This window comes from Neofelis nebulosa, chromosome 12 (genome assembly GCF_028018385.1).
Source record: "Neofelis nebulosa isolate mNeoNeb1 chromosome 12, mNeoNeb1.pri, whole genome shotgun sequence".
In the NCBI taxonomy this organism is placed as follows: Eukaryota; Metazoa; Chordata; class Mammalia; order Carnivora; family Felidae; genus Neofelis; species Neofelis nebulosa.
This window is the reverse complement of record NC_080793.1, coordinates 88,938,583-88,955,512: the sequence shown is the minus strand read 5'-3', so window position 1 is coordinate 88,955,512 and position 16,930 is coordinate 88,938,583. Positions and strand designations below refer to the sequence as shown.

Sequence of the window (16,930 nt, the reverse complement as noted above, 5' to 3'; positions counted from 1 at the left end):
TGCATTGGAACACTGTATCCTGATAATAACTTCAATGATAACCCAACCCAGAAGAAAAATGTAAATACTTCTGAGTTTTGTGGTCACAGGAAATTTAAAAGTTAATTTCAATTTACAGTAGTTCCCCCCCCCATCCACAGTTTTGCTTTCTTGGGTCTCAGTAACTAGTGGTTAACCACAGCCCAGATGCAGATGATCCTAACGCCACGTCACAAGGCTTACGCCATCCACCTCACTTCATCTCATCATACAGGCACTTTATAACACAGAGAAAGGTGAGTTCAGTACAAAAAGATACTTTGAGAGAAAACAAGAGAGAACAATTTCACATAACTTTATATTGTTATAATTATTCTACATTATTAGTTGAAACAATGAGAGTGAAAACACAAATAACCTCTTAGTGTTATTATGGAAATACCTTTGACTTCCTGGACCCCCTAAAACGAGAACCTGGTGTCCCCACACTTTGAGAATTTCTGTTCTCCACCAAAAGTAGATCTCTCTTCCTAAAATATGAATCTCAACATGATATTCCCTTGGATGAGGCCTATAATTTCCTACCTACACACGGTCTACTGAATGAGGCTTGAACTCATCAACACGGCGCACCAGGCTCAATCCCTTTCCGGCCGCCATCACTCCCCGTTTGCTCTGGGACTGTGCCACTCACTTCCAAGTCCCTGCCCCTCCAGTTCTGGTCTTCCTCCTCAGGGAACACCTTTGCTCTTCTCTACCTGGTAAACTATTAATCAATAATTGAAATGTCACTTCCTGGTTGTAGTTTTCTCTGATTAAACCCTCAGGGGAATTATCCACATTCTTATGTTTTCCCATTATATTCTTCATTATTGCACTTATGATATAATGATTGCAATGACTGGCCACACTGCAATGACTGGTCAGTCATTTGATTTTTTTTTTTTTTTTATCTATGAGCTCTGCAAGGGAAGGGATAATGCGTAGTGAACCTGTCGGCTGAATATGCCTGCCACATCAAACATTTCCTTTTTAGTTCGGTTTTCTTAGTAACCAGGCACAGTTGTTTGTTGTTGTTGTTGTTGTTGCTTTTCTGATGCTGACCCTATCTTCATATCCCAAGCTCCTTGTATGGTGTTTGGAACAGTAGAAACTTAATAAATGTTTATCAGATTGTATTTATTAAGTATGCCCAAACTGCTTAAAATCCATATAACTAATCTTTATGGATTTCTAGTTAATTCCATTTAACTTCTTTAATTTCTCATCCTGGAAAAAAAGAATTAAATTCATGTATCACTGGACATGTCCAAAGCAGATAAGTTTAGATGAGTCTTATTTTCTAGTTTCCTTATACTCTAAAAATAATTAGATGATGATATCACCAGGATATTCCTTAAAACTGTTATTATTATGAAAAATTTCAAACATACACAAATAGAGAACAATAGACATTCATTTCCTGCCTTGTTTTATTAGCCACCCCCCATCTCTACCCCATTGAATTGATATGAAGTGAATTATGGACATGAGAGTATTTCAGTCATAACTATTTCAGTATGCATTTCTTTTTTTTTTTTTTTTTTTTTTTTTAATTTTTTTTTTCAACGTTTTTTTTTATTTATTTCTGGGACAGAGTGAGACAGAGCATGAACAGGGGAGGGGCAGAGAGAGAGGGAGACACAGAGTCGGAAACAGGCTCCAGGCTCCGAGCCATCAGCCCAGAGCCTGACGCGGGGCTCGAACTCACGGACCGCGAGATCGTGACCTGGCTGAAGTCGGACGCTTAACCGACTGCGCCACCCAGGCGCCCCAGTATGCATTTCTAAAAGATAAGGGCTTTTCTTTAAAATACTCACAATGCCATTAAATATTACTCTTCTGTATAATAAGATTTTATTTTAATACCAGTTAATTAACTTACAGAGTAATACTAGTTTCAAGGGTAAAATATGGTGACTCAACATTTATATATAACACCCACTGCTCATCACAAGTGCACTCCTTAATCCCCATCACGCATTTAACAACCCCCACATCCCCCTCTGATAACCATTTGTGTGTTCTCTGTATATAAGAATATGTTTCTTGGTTTGTCTCTCTCTTTTTTTTCTCCCTTTGTTCATTTGCTTCTCAAATTTCACATGAATGAAATCATATGGTATATGTTTTTCTCTGAGTTATTTACTTAGCATAATAATCTCTAGCTCCATCCACGTCTCGCAAATGACAAGATTTCATTGATTTTATGGCTAATACTCCATTGTACATATATACCACATCCTTTTTTATGCACATTAATTTTATTTCCAATGACACTGGGGTGTATAAAGTGAAATGTGAAGTCTCTCCTAATCACATTCCTCAGTAGTAATCAGTATTTCTAGTTTCCATTCTTTTTTTTTTTTCTTTAGAAAGAGAGAGAGTGATCCTCTCTCTTCAAAGAGAGAGAGGATCTCAAGTAGGTTCCACACTCAGCAATAATCCATTTGTTCTAAATCACTTGTGTTTTCTTACCTAATTTCCTTCCAGACTAACAATTTGTAATAGCTGGGATAAGTTGTAAGATTTACAGATACAAAATAAATGAAGATAACTAACAGATATGGATGGGCAATGAACTTAGCAGTAGCTAACTAAATAATCTATATATTTCTAATAAGTCTGATGAATCTCAAATTTTCATAAATGGACAGTTTTAGTGTTTATATTAGTAATTCTAACTTGCAAGTCAGAAACCCAAAATGTAAATAAAACATAAAAATGCAAATAAAACCAAAACAAAACCCATCCCTTAACAGAAACATCCGATTTAAACAACATAATCTTAATAGTATTATTTTAGCAGATAAATAAACCAGAATTAAAGTCTATTTAGATTTTATCACAAATCAAAACATTTAAATACATTTTCAGCGATTCATCCCTATAAAACAAAATGCACCATTAATGAACTAAGACATAAAAAAAGACCTTGCATCGAAGCACAAATCAATAAAAACAACAATGTACTCCACATAAAAAATCAGGTTTGTATGCTCCTCACAATTCACAATTTTAAGTGAAGATCAAAAATTACCTTTAGCTTTGGGGCACCTAGGTGACTCAGTCGGATAAGCATCTGACTCTTGGTCTCGGCTCAAGGTCATGATCTCACAGTTTGAGTTGGAGCCCTGCATTGGGCTCTGTACTGACAGTGTGGAGCCTGCTTGGGATTCTCTCTCTCCCTCTCTCTGCCCCTCCCTTGCTCACTTTCTGTCTGTATCTCTCAAAATACATAAACTTAAAAAAACTACCTTTAGCTTCAAATTGCTATAAAATGTTCAGCTAATGCTAGATTAAAGCACCATCATGGTTAAGAATGCTTAGGGGAGCCTGGGTGCCTCAGTCAGTTAAGTGTCTGACTTCAGCTCAGGTCAGGATCTCCCGGTTCATGAGTTCCAGCCCCACATTGGGCTCTGTACTGACAGCACAGAGCCTGGAGCCTGCTTCAGATTCTGTGTCTCTCTCTCTCTCTCTCTTTCTCTGCCCCTCCCCCACTCACACTCTCTCTCTGTCTCAAAAATAAACACTAAAAAAAAATATTAAAAAAAAAAAAGAAAACTTAAAAGCACAAATTCTGAGAACAGACTATCTGGGTTTTGAATCCTAATTCTGCCATTTGTTGGTCTTTTGACCTTGAGCAAGCTATTTAATCTGTCTACACTTCAGATATGCTTAAAATGGACAGAATACATATTCTCCAAGGGTTGCCGTAGAGATTAGATGAGATAATCCATGAAATGCATTTAGCCCAATGTAAGCATGATAAATTTTTGCTATTATTATAAACATATAAATGATAAACTATGAATAATAGTAAATTTTCGTTAAAATATACTCACCAGAATATGGGACTTTCACCAGGTTCTTTCACTTTGTAGTATTCTTTGTCTTGTGGCAAGACTTTGGTTAAGCCAAAATCTCCAATTTTAACCCTGTTTTCATTCTCCACCAATATATTCCTTGTTGCCAGATCCCTGTGGATATACCTTTTTGTACCAAGATACTCCATGCCCTATGGATGAAATAACATTTTTATTTCAGCTAAGTTTTACAAAGATAAATAATTTAAATGGTCTTTCCTCTATATCTTTCCTTAATTATCAAAGAAAAACTCTAGAGGACTTTGTAACAATTACTTCAGCATGTTCTCTTTACTTACAACAATAGGCAGGATATTAAGTACCTTGCATATCTGAGATGTATACTGCAGAAGTTTTTTATGATCTATCCGTTCTTTATGTTTTTGGAGATAATCTCGTAAACTTCCATATGGCAAATATTCCATAATTAATCTTAAATTACGCCGGCCTTTTAACATACAAAGGGGAACACAATATTTTACTTTGTCACATTTTATTGTTAAATAATAGAAAACAAACATACATAAAAATGACTTAAAAATATATAAACTCTGAGTCTAAGGTGACAAAACTTGATTATAAATTAAGTGATGTAATAGTTAAGAACACAAGCTTTTTGAATCAAAAAGTTTAGAGTAAATTCCTAGCAGTGCTATTGCTGGGTCATAGGGTAGATCTATTTTTAATTTTTTGAGGAAATGAGAAGGGCACCTGTTGGGATGAGCACTGGGTGTTGTATGGAAACCAATCCGACAATAAATTTCATATTAAAAAAAATAAATAAATAAATAAATAAATAAAGTTTTGAAAAGAAGCTTTAAAATAGTTATGGTTTAATCTTATGGAACCCTTTCTGCAAACCCAAATAGGCTGATGAAAATTTCCTTTCTCCCCATCTGTAATGAGCAAAAAGTATCTAATTTTTTTTTTTCAACGTTTTTTATTTATTTTTGGGACAGAGAGAGACAGAGCATGAACGGGGGAGGGGCAGAGAGAGAGGGAGACACAGAATCGGAAACAGGCTCCAGGCTCCGAGCCATCGGCCCAGAGCCCGACGCGGGGCTTGAACTCACGGACCGCGAGATCGTGACCTGGCTGAAGTCGGACGCTTAACCGACTGCGCCACCCAGGCGCCCCAAAAAAAGTATCTAATTTAAAAAATATTTTCATAGAAGGGTGCCTGGTTGGCTCAGTCAGTTAAGCCTCCAACTCTTAATTTTGGCTCAGGCCCTGATCTCACGGTTTGTGAGTTCGAGCCTGTCATCAGGCTCTGCACGGACAGGTCAGAGCATGCTCGAGATGCTCTCTTTCTCTCTCTGCCTTCCCCACACCCTCAAAAATAAACAAACATTTAGCCTACAATCACCAAGCACAATCTGCAGTGGCATAAACACTTCTCTCCTTGGTCACTGGCATATTAGAAGTCCAGACCTTGAGACATTATAGGTTTCTATTACCCAGGATGCCAAGGACATACCTTGAGTTCAAACTAGGTTTCAATGGGCAACATACCAGCACTGTAGCACACTCCCTTGTACTTGACAATGTTGTCATGCTGCAGGGATTTAAGGATTTCGATTTCTCTTTCAAAGTCTCTCAGGTGCTCCTCAGTACTGTGCTGGAGCTTCTTCACGGCCACCACCTCCCCAGTGTTGTCTTGTAGAGGGTCATACCGGCACATCTCCACACTGCCAAAATTGCCCTAAATGGCACATCACAAGAGGATAGAAATCTCAAGTTTTCCAGAGAAATTACTAATGAAGTTTAATTAGGCGAAATTCCAGTAGCTAGAATTAGCAGACATACCTCTAAGCTTACATTAGGCAACTTTCAGAATAAGAAAAGGAAATAATATTTCAACAGGTAGGTAGTAAATCTACAAATTTGATTTCTTCAAAAGGAATTATAGGCTGAAATATAAACAACTTCAAACAAACATTTAAACAAATCATGAACATGATTTATTAAGATAAGCCAAGATAATTCCTAAATCTCTATCACTAATTTCCAGGATGATCTTTGCTTCTTCTTCTATAGTAAATCTATAAATTTGATTTCTTCAAAAGGAATTATAGGCTGAAATATAAACAACTTCAAACAAACATTTAAACAAATCATGAACACGATTTATTAAGATAAGCCAAGATAATTCCTAAATCTCTATCACTAATTTCCAGGATGATCTTTGCTTCTTCACAATATACCCTTTGGTATCACTGTCAGTGAGCTGGATGGAACAAGGAAGGGTCTGTTACGGACTGAGTGTCTGTGTTTCCCCCAAATCCCTATGATAAGCCCTAACTACCAGTGGGAGTGTACTTGAAGACAGGGCCTGTGAAGAGGTGATCATAAAGTAAGGCCTTACTCCGATATGGCTGGTGCCTTTGTAAGAAGAGGAAAAGACACCGGAGCTCTCTACCACATGAAGACACAGCCAGGAAGGTGGCCATATGGAGGGAGGCCAAGAAGAGAGTACGCAACAGAAACTGAACCCTGCCAGCACCTTAACCTTAGACTTTCAGCCTCCAGAACTATGAGAAATAAATATCTGTGGTTTAACCCCCAGTGTGTGGTATTTTGTTACAGCAGCCTGAGCAGACTAATACAAGGCTGATTTATTTGCTAAAAGTGGAACTCGCAGTTGAAAGAATATGGACATTTCAAAGGTCCTTCACACATGCTGCAGCAGACACTTTTTTTTTTTTTTTTAAATTTTTTTTCAACGTTTTTTATTTATTTTTGGGACAGAGAGAGACAGAGCACGAACGGGGGAGGGGCAGAGAGAGAGGGAGACACAGAATCGGAAACAGGCTCCAGGCTCCGAGCCATCGGCCCAGAGCCCGACGCGGGGCTCGAACTCACAGACCGCGAGATCGTGACCTGGCTGAAGTCGGACGCTTAACCGACTGCGCCACCCAGGCGCCCCTGCAGCAGACACTTTTGAAGGGGTCACCTTCACTAGATTTAAGCTCTAATAAGCAGTGGAAAAAATGTCAATTTTATCATATTCCTGCCAACACTAACCATTGTTAATATTTCTAAATCTTTGTCAATTTGATAGGCACAAATCAATCTCACTGTTTAAATTTGGAATGCCTCTACTTTCTTTTGGAAGAAGAAGGTAAAGGCAAACACTGTGTGGGAAGAAAGATTTAGGACAGGAAACCAGAAGAGAATGAAAATGTTTGGAATGGGCAGGCACCACAGAAGAAATCAAATAAGGGAGAATAAAAGAACTATCAATTAAAACAGTCCTAAGTACCAGCTAATGTTGGAAATCAATTTGCAATGGAAACAATAAACATTTATTGATGTTTATTGATCTGATTTCTTTCTTAACAGTGTTCGAGAGTTGAAAACACAAATAGAAAAAAATAATTCAGAATTTTATTGTTCCTGCACTAGGAAATGACGGGGAAAGTTAAAAGAGACAATCATGGGAGGGAAGGTGACAGCACTGTGGATAGCAGCGGAAGCAGAGTGTAACTGCTGTAACAGGAGGTGTACCTCCTCTGGAAAACGAGAGTTGGATCTAGAAGGTGGCTCACAGGCTTCAGGAACAAGAAAGGGTCAAAGACACTGGCAATGACAAAGACACCAAAGGAGGATGTATGTGTTGGGAAGAGTCTAAAGATACGAAGTTATAGTCAAGAGGGAGATTTCAGGGTCTGAATTCCATAAGTAAGATTATTATAAGGGATTACAGAATTCAAAGTGCACTCATTAACATGTTCACGGATTGAGATTGGGAAATTTAAAAAGGTATTCAATGGATGCCCCAAATAATAGCAGGAGTAAGGTGAAGATGAAAACAAGGAGTACCAAAAGTACTTGAAATGTGGATTACCAACCAAGATGTTGGCCAATGATGAGGAGAGACTAACCATATTCACATAGGACTATATATGATGCTGGAGATTCTAACTTTGGAAAAGTAGCAGCAGGGTCCAGATCTGTGTGTCCCAGATCTGCATCAGAGAGTAATAGGTAATAAAGAGGATTTCCAAAAAGCTAGGTTTTAACTGAGGCAACGAGTAAAGAATAGAAGTATATGAGGACGTGAGTATAAAAGATCACAAAAATACTCATTTTAGAATTCTGATAGCAGAAGAAAATTTTCACAATATTTTCTTAACTCTTTTTATGAATATTAAAATATACCATTATTTCTGTTGGTTTAAAAAATATGGAAATAGTCTTGAGTACTCCTTTGGCTATTTTTACCATGCTGCTAATTGAAAAGAATAAAAGAATGCAGTACACCAAAAATTGTGCTTTTATAAAATGAAAAAGTGATATGCACTTTTGTAGAGATGGTGTTTTAGATTGCTTCAATAAGGCAATGCAAATAGCTAGACCACTGAACAATCAATTCTTTCAAATAAGCGAAGATGAAATTAATATTATATTGTCAAATGCAGCTAGAAAATATCTACATTAAAAAACTACCACTAGGGGAGTCTGGGTGGCTCAGTCGGGTAAGTGTCCAACTCTTGGTTTCTTCAGGTCACGATCTCAGGGTTCTGCTTCCTTGGCTTTGAGCCTGCCTGGGACTCTGTGCTGTCATTATGGAGCCTGCTTGGGATTCTCTCTCTCCTTACTCTCTGCTCCTCCCCCATTCACTTGCACACACGTGCTCGCTTTCTCTCTCTCTCCTTCTCTCTCAAAATAAACAAATAAATAAACAAACAAACTTTAAAACTGAAAAAAAAAATGCTACCACTAAGTACCATACCATTTTTCCTTTAACTTCCTACAAACTAAATTACTGAGAAATACATACGGTTGTAAATATATTTTGAAAATGTCACCCTTACAGTCTCCTCAATTTACATTATGTTTAAAATAGTGTTAAATCCAAAGAACTGTGTAAAAAACTAAAAATGTTATAAAAAAACAGGGAGGGGGACAAAAGAGAAGAGACTCATAAATATGGACAACAAACTGAGAGTTGCTAGAGGGGTTGTGGGAGGGGGGATGGGCTAAGTGGGTAAGGGGCATTAAGGAATCTACTCCTGAAATCATTGTTTCACTATATGCTAACTAATTTGGATGTAAATTTTAAAAAATAAAAAATTAAATTAACAAAAAACTAAAAATGTTAAAAGTCAAAAGGAAAAAAACTTTAAGCTGCAATAATGGGGAATGTTGTAAATATAGTACAGTATATTCACTTACAAAATTATGTTTCAAAAGAATATTAATAATGGGAAAATCCTGATATAACAAATGAAAAATAATGAGAATTATATATATATATGTATATATATATATATATATATATATATATATATATATTTATTTTATTTTTTTTTTTTTTTAATTTTTAAAGTTTATGTATTTGAGAGAGACAGCATGAGCAAGCAGGGATAGGGCAGAAAGAGGGAGAGACACAGAGAATCCCAAACAGGCCCTGCACTGTCAGCATGGAGCCCAATACAGGGCTCAAACCCACACAGCAAGACATCATGACCTGGGCCAAGATCAAGAGTAGGATGCTCAGCTGACTGAGCCACCCAGACACCCTGAGAAAATTGTATATATAGAATGATCTCCCTTCTGAAGCAAAGTTTGTGTGTATGTGTACGGAGACTGAAGTGAAAGAAATGCATCTGTATTTTCCAATTACTCTGCAACAAATACATGTCACTTTCATAACCGGAAAAAAGTCACTCTAAGAAAGAAAATATACTTTATAATTCTATAGTCTGATCTTTCCTCCTTGCTCATCTAAATTAGCGATGTTTTAATGTATTCTTTGTTACGTCTCTTTCTTAAATACTAGCACATATCGCTAAAATACGTTCATTATATTCATTATATCCATACACCAAGATCTAATAAACAACAAAGGACTGAAATTAAAAGCTAAATTGTGTGGAGAGACAATGAATGTATGAATGCTATATGCTTCCAGAAGAGAGGAAAATTAATGACAGCTGGAGACATCTTAGGAAAATCTTTATGGCATAGGTAACACTAATATGGCACTCACTATGTAAGGAAACACTAAACACAAATATTTCTTTCTCTTTTATTTAGGAGTATGCTTAGGTTAAAAGTTTAAAGGTGTGTCTGTACATATTTTTACTTGTTTTAAGAAGAGAAAACCGGTGACGTGGGAGAGACTCACAAATGCCACAGACAGAATCTAGGGTAAGGGTAAGTTCTGATTCTAAAAACCAAACTTTAAGATTTATTGTATCACTTTATTTATTTTTAATTCTTTAATGTTTATTTAGTTTCGAGAGAGGGAAAGAAAGAGAGAGTGCAAGTGGAAGAGGGGCAGAGAGAGGGAGACACAGAATCCAAAGCAGGGTTCAAGCTCTGAGCTGTCAGCACAGAGCCCGATGAGGGGCTCGAACCCATGAACCATGATAGTGGTTTAGATAGCCAAAAGATAGTGAAGGTACACACTTTGCTGTCTGGAACATTCATTTTCCAAAAATGGTTGAAAGCTTAAGGGGAGGTGTGGCTGTTAGAATACTGCTCCATTACCTCCCAGTTTATACTTCCTAATTCATTTCTACCCCTAAATCAGTCTCAACCGCCAGCTATGAGAAAGCACATCAATATTTAATAAAGAATAAATAAATAAAGGAGAAATACACAGTTTGGATTATATAATAAGGTAAATGAGGAGGGAAACACTATAATGATTTTTTAAGGAAGTTCAAGTATCTATTACTTTTAGAAAATAATGTAAGAAATCAGAAATTTAAATAAAAGAGTATAGTCTGGATAGGCGGATAGTAAATCATAGGTAATTACTGAACTAACGTAGGCTTGTTATATTAACTTAAACTTTTTTTAAGTAACTCCCATCTATGAATATATGTAGATGCATCACATTTATAGGCCTAAGTGTTCTTTTATAAAAGTACATTTTAATAACATAATTACATACATACTTAAATCTAGCTGAATTTGAATTAATGCAAATATTGAATGAATTATGCTTAAATTAATGAGACTTTAGGGTAATTATGAATAATAAGGAATTGTATAAAAAACAAAACATACCCCAATAATGTCAGATAATATTCCTGAAAATAATTTTATAATATTCTTGTATAGGTAAGTATACTACAATTCACTGCAGAACTGTTTGACTTAGAAATATTTATTGGGTAATTTTATTTTATTTTATTTTTTTAATGTTTATTTTTGAGAGAGAGAGAGAGAGAGAGAGAGAGCGAGCACGAGTTGGGGAGGGGAAGAGAGAAAGGGAGACACAGAATCTGAAGCAGGCTCCAGGCCCTGGGCTGTCAGCACAGAGCCTGACATGGGGCTCGAATCCACGAACCACGAGATCATGACCTGAGCCGAAGTCAGCTGTTGAACTGACTGAGCCACCCAGGCACCACTTTTCTGGGTAATTTTAAACAAATTCCAATCGAGTACTGAATAACAACATAGTGTTGTATCCTATTTTTTAAAAATTCTTACAACTAATAACCAAAATTATGTAAGGGCCATATTAATAGAATTTTACATGAAAAAGCAATCTTTAATTAGAAAACTATATGATATCTCAAATAATATTTGAATAGTTCATAAATATACATGAATTACAATGTTGACACTTGTACCAATTCACACATTATGAAAATTTTAGACGTTGTGATCAGTATGAAATTTAATTTAAATAGTGAATGTACTTATCACACTGTTAGTTGCAATCCACCTCCTCCAGCTAAGCTATGAACTACCAAGACAATGGCTATATACTATATCCATAGTGACCAGTCGGGCACCTGGAACTTAGTAAGAACTCAAATATTTGTATATTAAAGCCACATGAGGGGCACCTGGGTGGCTCAGTAGGTTAAGTGTCCGACTTCAGCGCAGGTCATAATCTCCCAGTTTGTGAGTTCAAGCCCCGTGTCGGGCTCTGTGCTGACGGCTCAGAGCCTGGAGCCTGCTTCAGATTCATTCTCTCTCTCTCTCTCTCTCTCAAAAATAAAAATAAACATTAAAAAAAAAACCCCACATCATTTCAGGAAAAAAACTAACAACTAGAAGTAACACAGACCCTCCCAATGATGTCTGGTTCCTAGATTACCCTTTAGATTTTCATGCACTGGCTTAAAAATTTCTGACTCCTAAAGTGAAGGAATCTACAGTGGATTTTGGAATTTGAAACATTGTTTTCCTAGAAAATGCCCTTATTATCCATACAAATGTTCGTATATTCACGTTCATATTGACACCTGGGAAAATACAGAAGTATAAGTATTAAGAAGCTTATTAAAAATACCCACATCAACTGAAGATAATAAAATTTCACTACACATTGTTCCCTTTACTTCAAGTAAGTTGCATTTTATTTTCCAAAACTTTCTGTACAGTCTACCAAAAAACAATCTCTGGGAGATAAAATAATTCACATTAAAAGAGGGGATCTATGGATGAAAGAAATTAAGTGGCTTGTTCAGAACAACAGAGAAAAAATAATTTCAAGGTTTTCATGATTTTGTGACTAGTGACCATGTTACTAATCTAATGACTAATATGTCTGGTCATGAAAATATTTGCATATGACTAACAATAAATCAAGATGTATTCAACCACAAACATGTAAGTAATAAATATGTAAGTCATATTACAATACTTTCTGCCTTTTCCATAAGCAATTTATTGTTTCCAATGTAATCCCTGGTGAGAATAAAATAATTATTTTCTTTATGTCTTCACAGTGTATGATTTGCCCCAAAAAGACAAAATAGAAGACGACAATAAAACTGAAGCATACTCAAACAAAATCAAATATATGCGTGAGATAGCAGAAATAACATGTAAATAGAAATAGGGAAAGGTTCTGATCTCACAACTACTATGTAGTTGTTTGACCACAGACAAGTTACTTAACTTCTTTGGACCTTAATTTTTCTCACTGTGAAATGAAGAGGTTAACTAAGTCTAAAGCACCGTTTCCCAAACTCTTCTGGACAACGCTTTCTGAACTGTCCACAGATAAATTTTAGGAGTGGGGAATTGGAGGAGTGGATGACGAAAGGTTTATTAAGTGTGGACACACTGCATACTACCAAGAAACTGATGCTGTCAACACAGAGGTGTGGCCAAGATGCCCAGTGCGGTTGGCAGCCTTTAAGTTATCTTCCAATGTTCTCCACCTATGACATTCATGCTCTTCTATAATCCCTTGCCCTTGACTGTAGGCAGAATTTGTCAACTCGTTTAAAATGAACAGAATACGGCAAAAGTGATGAGATGCCATCCCTGAGATTTGGTTATAAAAAGACCATGACTTCCACCTTGGGTGTCTGCTCTCAGCTGCCATGCTGTGAGGCAGCCCTGCAGGAAGGCTCACATAAGTGAGCTTGGAGGCAGATATTCTGAGCCTGTCAATAACCATGTGAGCGAGCCTGGAAGTAGATCTTGCCCTTGTCAAGCCTTCAGATGAGAATGCAAGGCCTGGGCGACAACTTGATTGCAGTTTCTGTTACACAGAAACAGATCACGAATACACCCCAAATACCCACATCTTCTATTTCCAATTTGTAAGCCACATGGTACAGAACTCTACACTAACAAGCTTGGGGGAAGAAAGAGAGCTTACCACTTTAATTGGACCTGTAAAGAACTAAGCTTTTCCTGGTCTTACTTAAAATATGTAGGCTATGTATGACTGTGTGACTTTTAGCAGATAGAAGACTGTCTTGCTAACGAACATGGTCCAGTCAGCCAGATTATTTCTTCCTGATACGACTAGAAAAGGAGATAGGTAGAAAGGCTTACTTAGTTATTCCTTTCTCTACTGCATAACTGAAGTGCCTCTACCAAGAAAGACTCCCACGGTCAAATCAATAGGGGAAATACTAATTATCATCCTCTTAAAGATGTTCAATGCACACTACATGTAAAGTTCTGAGAGGTTCTTCAGTAAAAGGAGCTATTTATTGAACACGGCGTTTCTCCAACATGTGATGACTAAGCCTTTTTTCTATAGACACTTCCTAAAATTTTGCGGAAAGTGAAAATTAGAGAATCTTTAAAGCCTTTATTCTCTGAATAAAATGTTCTATGATTATACGTTAACCCTTTACACTTGATCTTAGCCAAAAGGCCGAGAAGCGATACATACGTTAGCTATGTAAAAAAAACTCTGACACCTCACCTTGCCAAGCTGCTGTAGAAATTTCAGGTGTCTCTCTTCAAACTGTGTCGGGTCTCGGTCTTCAAAAGCTCCAGAAAACCCGAGGGTGCCTATCCTATTTGGCAACATGTCATTTTCTGTCAATAGCTCGTAATCTGGAGAGAGAAAGTACATGAGTACTGTGGGCTGGCAGATTACATTGTCTGGGTTAAAAGGTATGTATACAAGCTAACCAAAATAATCAGAACGATCTAGAAACACTAAATACAAATTAATACAGGACAACTCTAACAGTTTAAACTATATTAACAAAGTCTTTATTACCCATAACCTAATAGGCTTTCAAAAAAGACTTTTGCAAAGGAAAATTACTTGCTAAAAACAGGCAGTTTTAGTAGTATTTTTAAGTAAGATTATATTATTTTGACTTCTGCGGTGAGAATGGTAAGTAGTACTGGAAGAGGAAATACCTATGGGTCAGATATATGTACATTTAGCTACATATTTTAAAGGCGGAGTGGGCAAATAAAAACAAACCTACTTCATGTTTAGAAAACCACTCAACTATAAAATATAGCTAAAAAAAAAAAAAGAAAAATTGCTTTTAAAAAGTCAAATAAGCCAAATAAACTTATACAATATACATTCATTAATTGGTAAAGTAAAACCGGGTTATTGAAGAGGCCTCTGTTAAAAATGGAGAGACTGCTGAATCAAGAAAACTAGAATACGTACAAAGTAGGAAAAGTCATATGAACATAAGAGACTAAGTCTAAAAGGCATCAATGTTCACTATATTGTACACTTGAAACTAATATAACACTGTATGTTAACTAACTGGAATTAAAATTAAGACCAAAAAAAAAAAAAAAAAAAGATATCGAGGAACTTCTTGTAAGGGATTACAAAATTAGTAAAGATTTGTTAAAAACTATGAAGATAGAAAGGGGACCCGGAAAAGCAGTAAGACTATTCCATCAATACATACCTGGAGTAAACAAACTATTAAGGTCTCGTATGATGGCTCTGAAAGAAGGTCTAAAATCTGGTTCATAATCCATACAATTATTAATAAGATTTGCTAATTCTGTCCACTTTGGTGCAGGAAGCTGGTGCCTATCTTCATAAAACTGGAGCTTCTATAATGAAAGAACCAGATGAGAAATTGTATAATGTGATAATCAAGCTTTTTTTTTTTTTTTTTAAACATAAGATAGGCTAAAAAGTATCAAATCATAGGAAAGAAAATCAAGGGTCACAAAGTAAGTCCAACTTCACAGTGGATATAAACTCACTCTTTGAGAATCCAAAGCACTCAGAGGCTTGTCTCCTCCACTGCAGATTTCCCACAAAGTGGTACCAAAACTCCATTTGTCTGTTGCCAAGTTTAGATTTTTAGGATTTTCAATGCATTCAGGTGGTACCCATGGTATTCTCTCCTGAAGAACTTTGAAATGATAGCAATGAAGTATGGTTAAATAGTTCCCACAAGTAAATGATTCTTTAATATGCAAATAATTTCAAACTGATTTGGATAATCTGGTCTTTTTTGCGTGGCTGTGAGTTGTGTGCACCACACAAGCAAATGTACACATTTACGAGCCACAAGGGACCTTTGAGGGCATCTAATTCATTATCTCAGCTTTAACAATGACAACACTGAGACCCATAAAAACTGAATAATTTGCCTAAAGTCACAAAATTTGTTAGCAGCATGGAGAGAATTAGAATCTTAGACAACAAACTGTGGTCAACTAAACTTCCTTTCATTGAGCCATAGTGTTTCAACTCGTGTCCAACTCTCTCTACCCTTCCTAGGAGTTGTGCATTCAATAAAATTTTTTTCCCATAACACTTGTCCTAAATTGCCTTTTGATTTTTGTACTTCTTTACAATGCGTTAATAGTAAAGGTAACGTTAACATCATTCTGAGCTAATGATTCAGGAGTAGTGGCAATTCCAACTTGTACACGAAAATACAAGGACCAACAGACAGATGAATTACTTAATTATCCCAAGATATTCTGAATACGGAATTGATACAGGTAGTCTCTGCTAAGATCATGGAATTTCACAAGTAAAGGTGCTAGGGTCTTTTTTGACCTCATCAGAAAACCGTCATCCAAGGAAGGAGACAGCACTTTTAAATCCACCTTCTGGTAATCTGCTATGGATAAATAGAAAAGTAAATAAAATGATATAGAAGAATGAAGGATAATCTGCTGCATCTTTTAGTATATTTTGGTAAAGCAATATGAGTATTTTTGCTAATGAAGAGATTAAAGAGTACAGGTTCCTTTCTCTTTCACCGTATGAAGAAATTTTCTCCTTAATTTCCATTCCAAAGAATGAAATTTCCCTTAATATAGGTTCTAAGATCCTATAACATTTTCCGCCTTATTGTCTGTCTTTACTGTCAGAGAAGCTATCAAGTTTCAATACTGTTGGCTCAAATAGGATACATCAAGGCGCAAATGTTGATCAACTGACAGCCTACATCCAGTACGTTCAATTAGAGAAACTAGCTAAGATAATGAAATACAGTTACAACATTATTTGTACCAAGAAAACTCCTTTCAACCACGTGACTGAAATTTTTACTTTGTTAAATAGAAAGCTAACAAACACAAAAGATTTTTTTTTCAAGTTTTAAAAAGTCAGAATTAGCTGAATAATTAAACTAAATAAGATCTCAAAGTAGGTAATAGGTCTTCTCAAATTTTATTTAGTGACTGAAGGAAAGAAAAATTTAGATAATTTATTTGTGTCTCAAAGAATATATCAGAAAATTTCACATTAAAAAATGGATAAAATCTGAACTTCCATACAAGCAGGGATTAAAACTGTTTAAAAAAATCATTTTACAGTCCATGATAACATGCATATAAGAAAGGAAAAATGGAGACTGGGATGTAACTATAACTTA

The 16,930-nt window shown here is 36.1% G+C and overlaps 1 protein-coding gene across 3 annotated transcripts in view; it reads right to left on the bottom strand.

The window, feature by feature from the left end:
• The window catches only part of JAK2 (Janus kinase 2), a 118,100-nt gene that overhangs the window by 9,685 nt on the left and 91,485 nt on the right, over positions 1–16,930 (bottom strand). For all 3 annotated transcript variants that reach the window (XM_058695842.1, XM_058695843.1, XM_058695844.1), the window contains 6 exons: positions 15,300–15,451; positions 14,993–15,143; positions 14,026–14,159; positions 5,397–5,586; positions 4,208–4,332; positions 3,864–4,036 (listed from right to left, as the gene is read on the bottom strand). In XM_058695842.1, the coding sequence (XP_058551825.1) occupies positions 3,864–4,036; positions 4,208–4,332; positions 5,397–5,586; positions 14,026–14,159; positions 14,993–15,143; positions 15,300–15,451 (925 nt within the window). The remainder of the gene's footprint in view (positions 1–3,863; positions 4,037–4,207; positions 4,333–5,396; positions 5,587–14,025; positions 14,160–14,992; positions 15,144–15,299; positions 15,452–16,930) is intronic.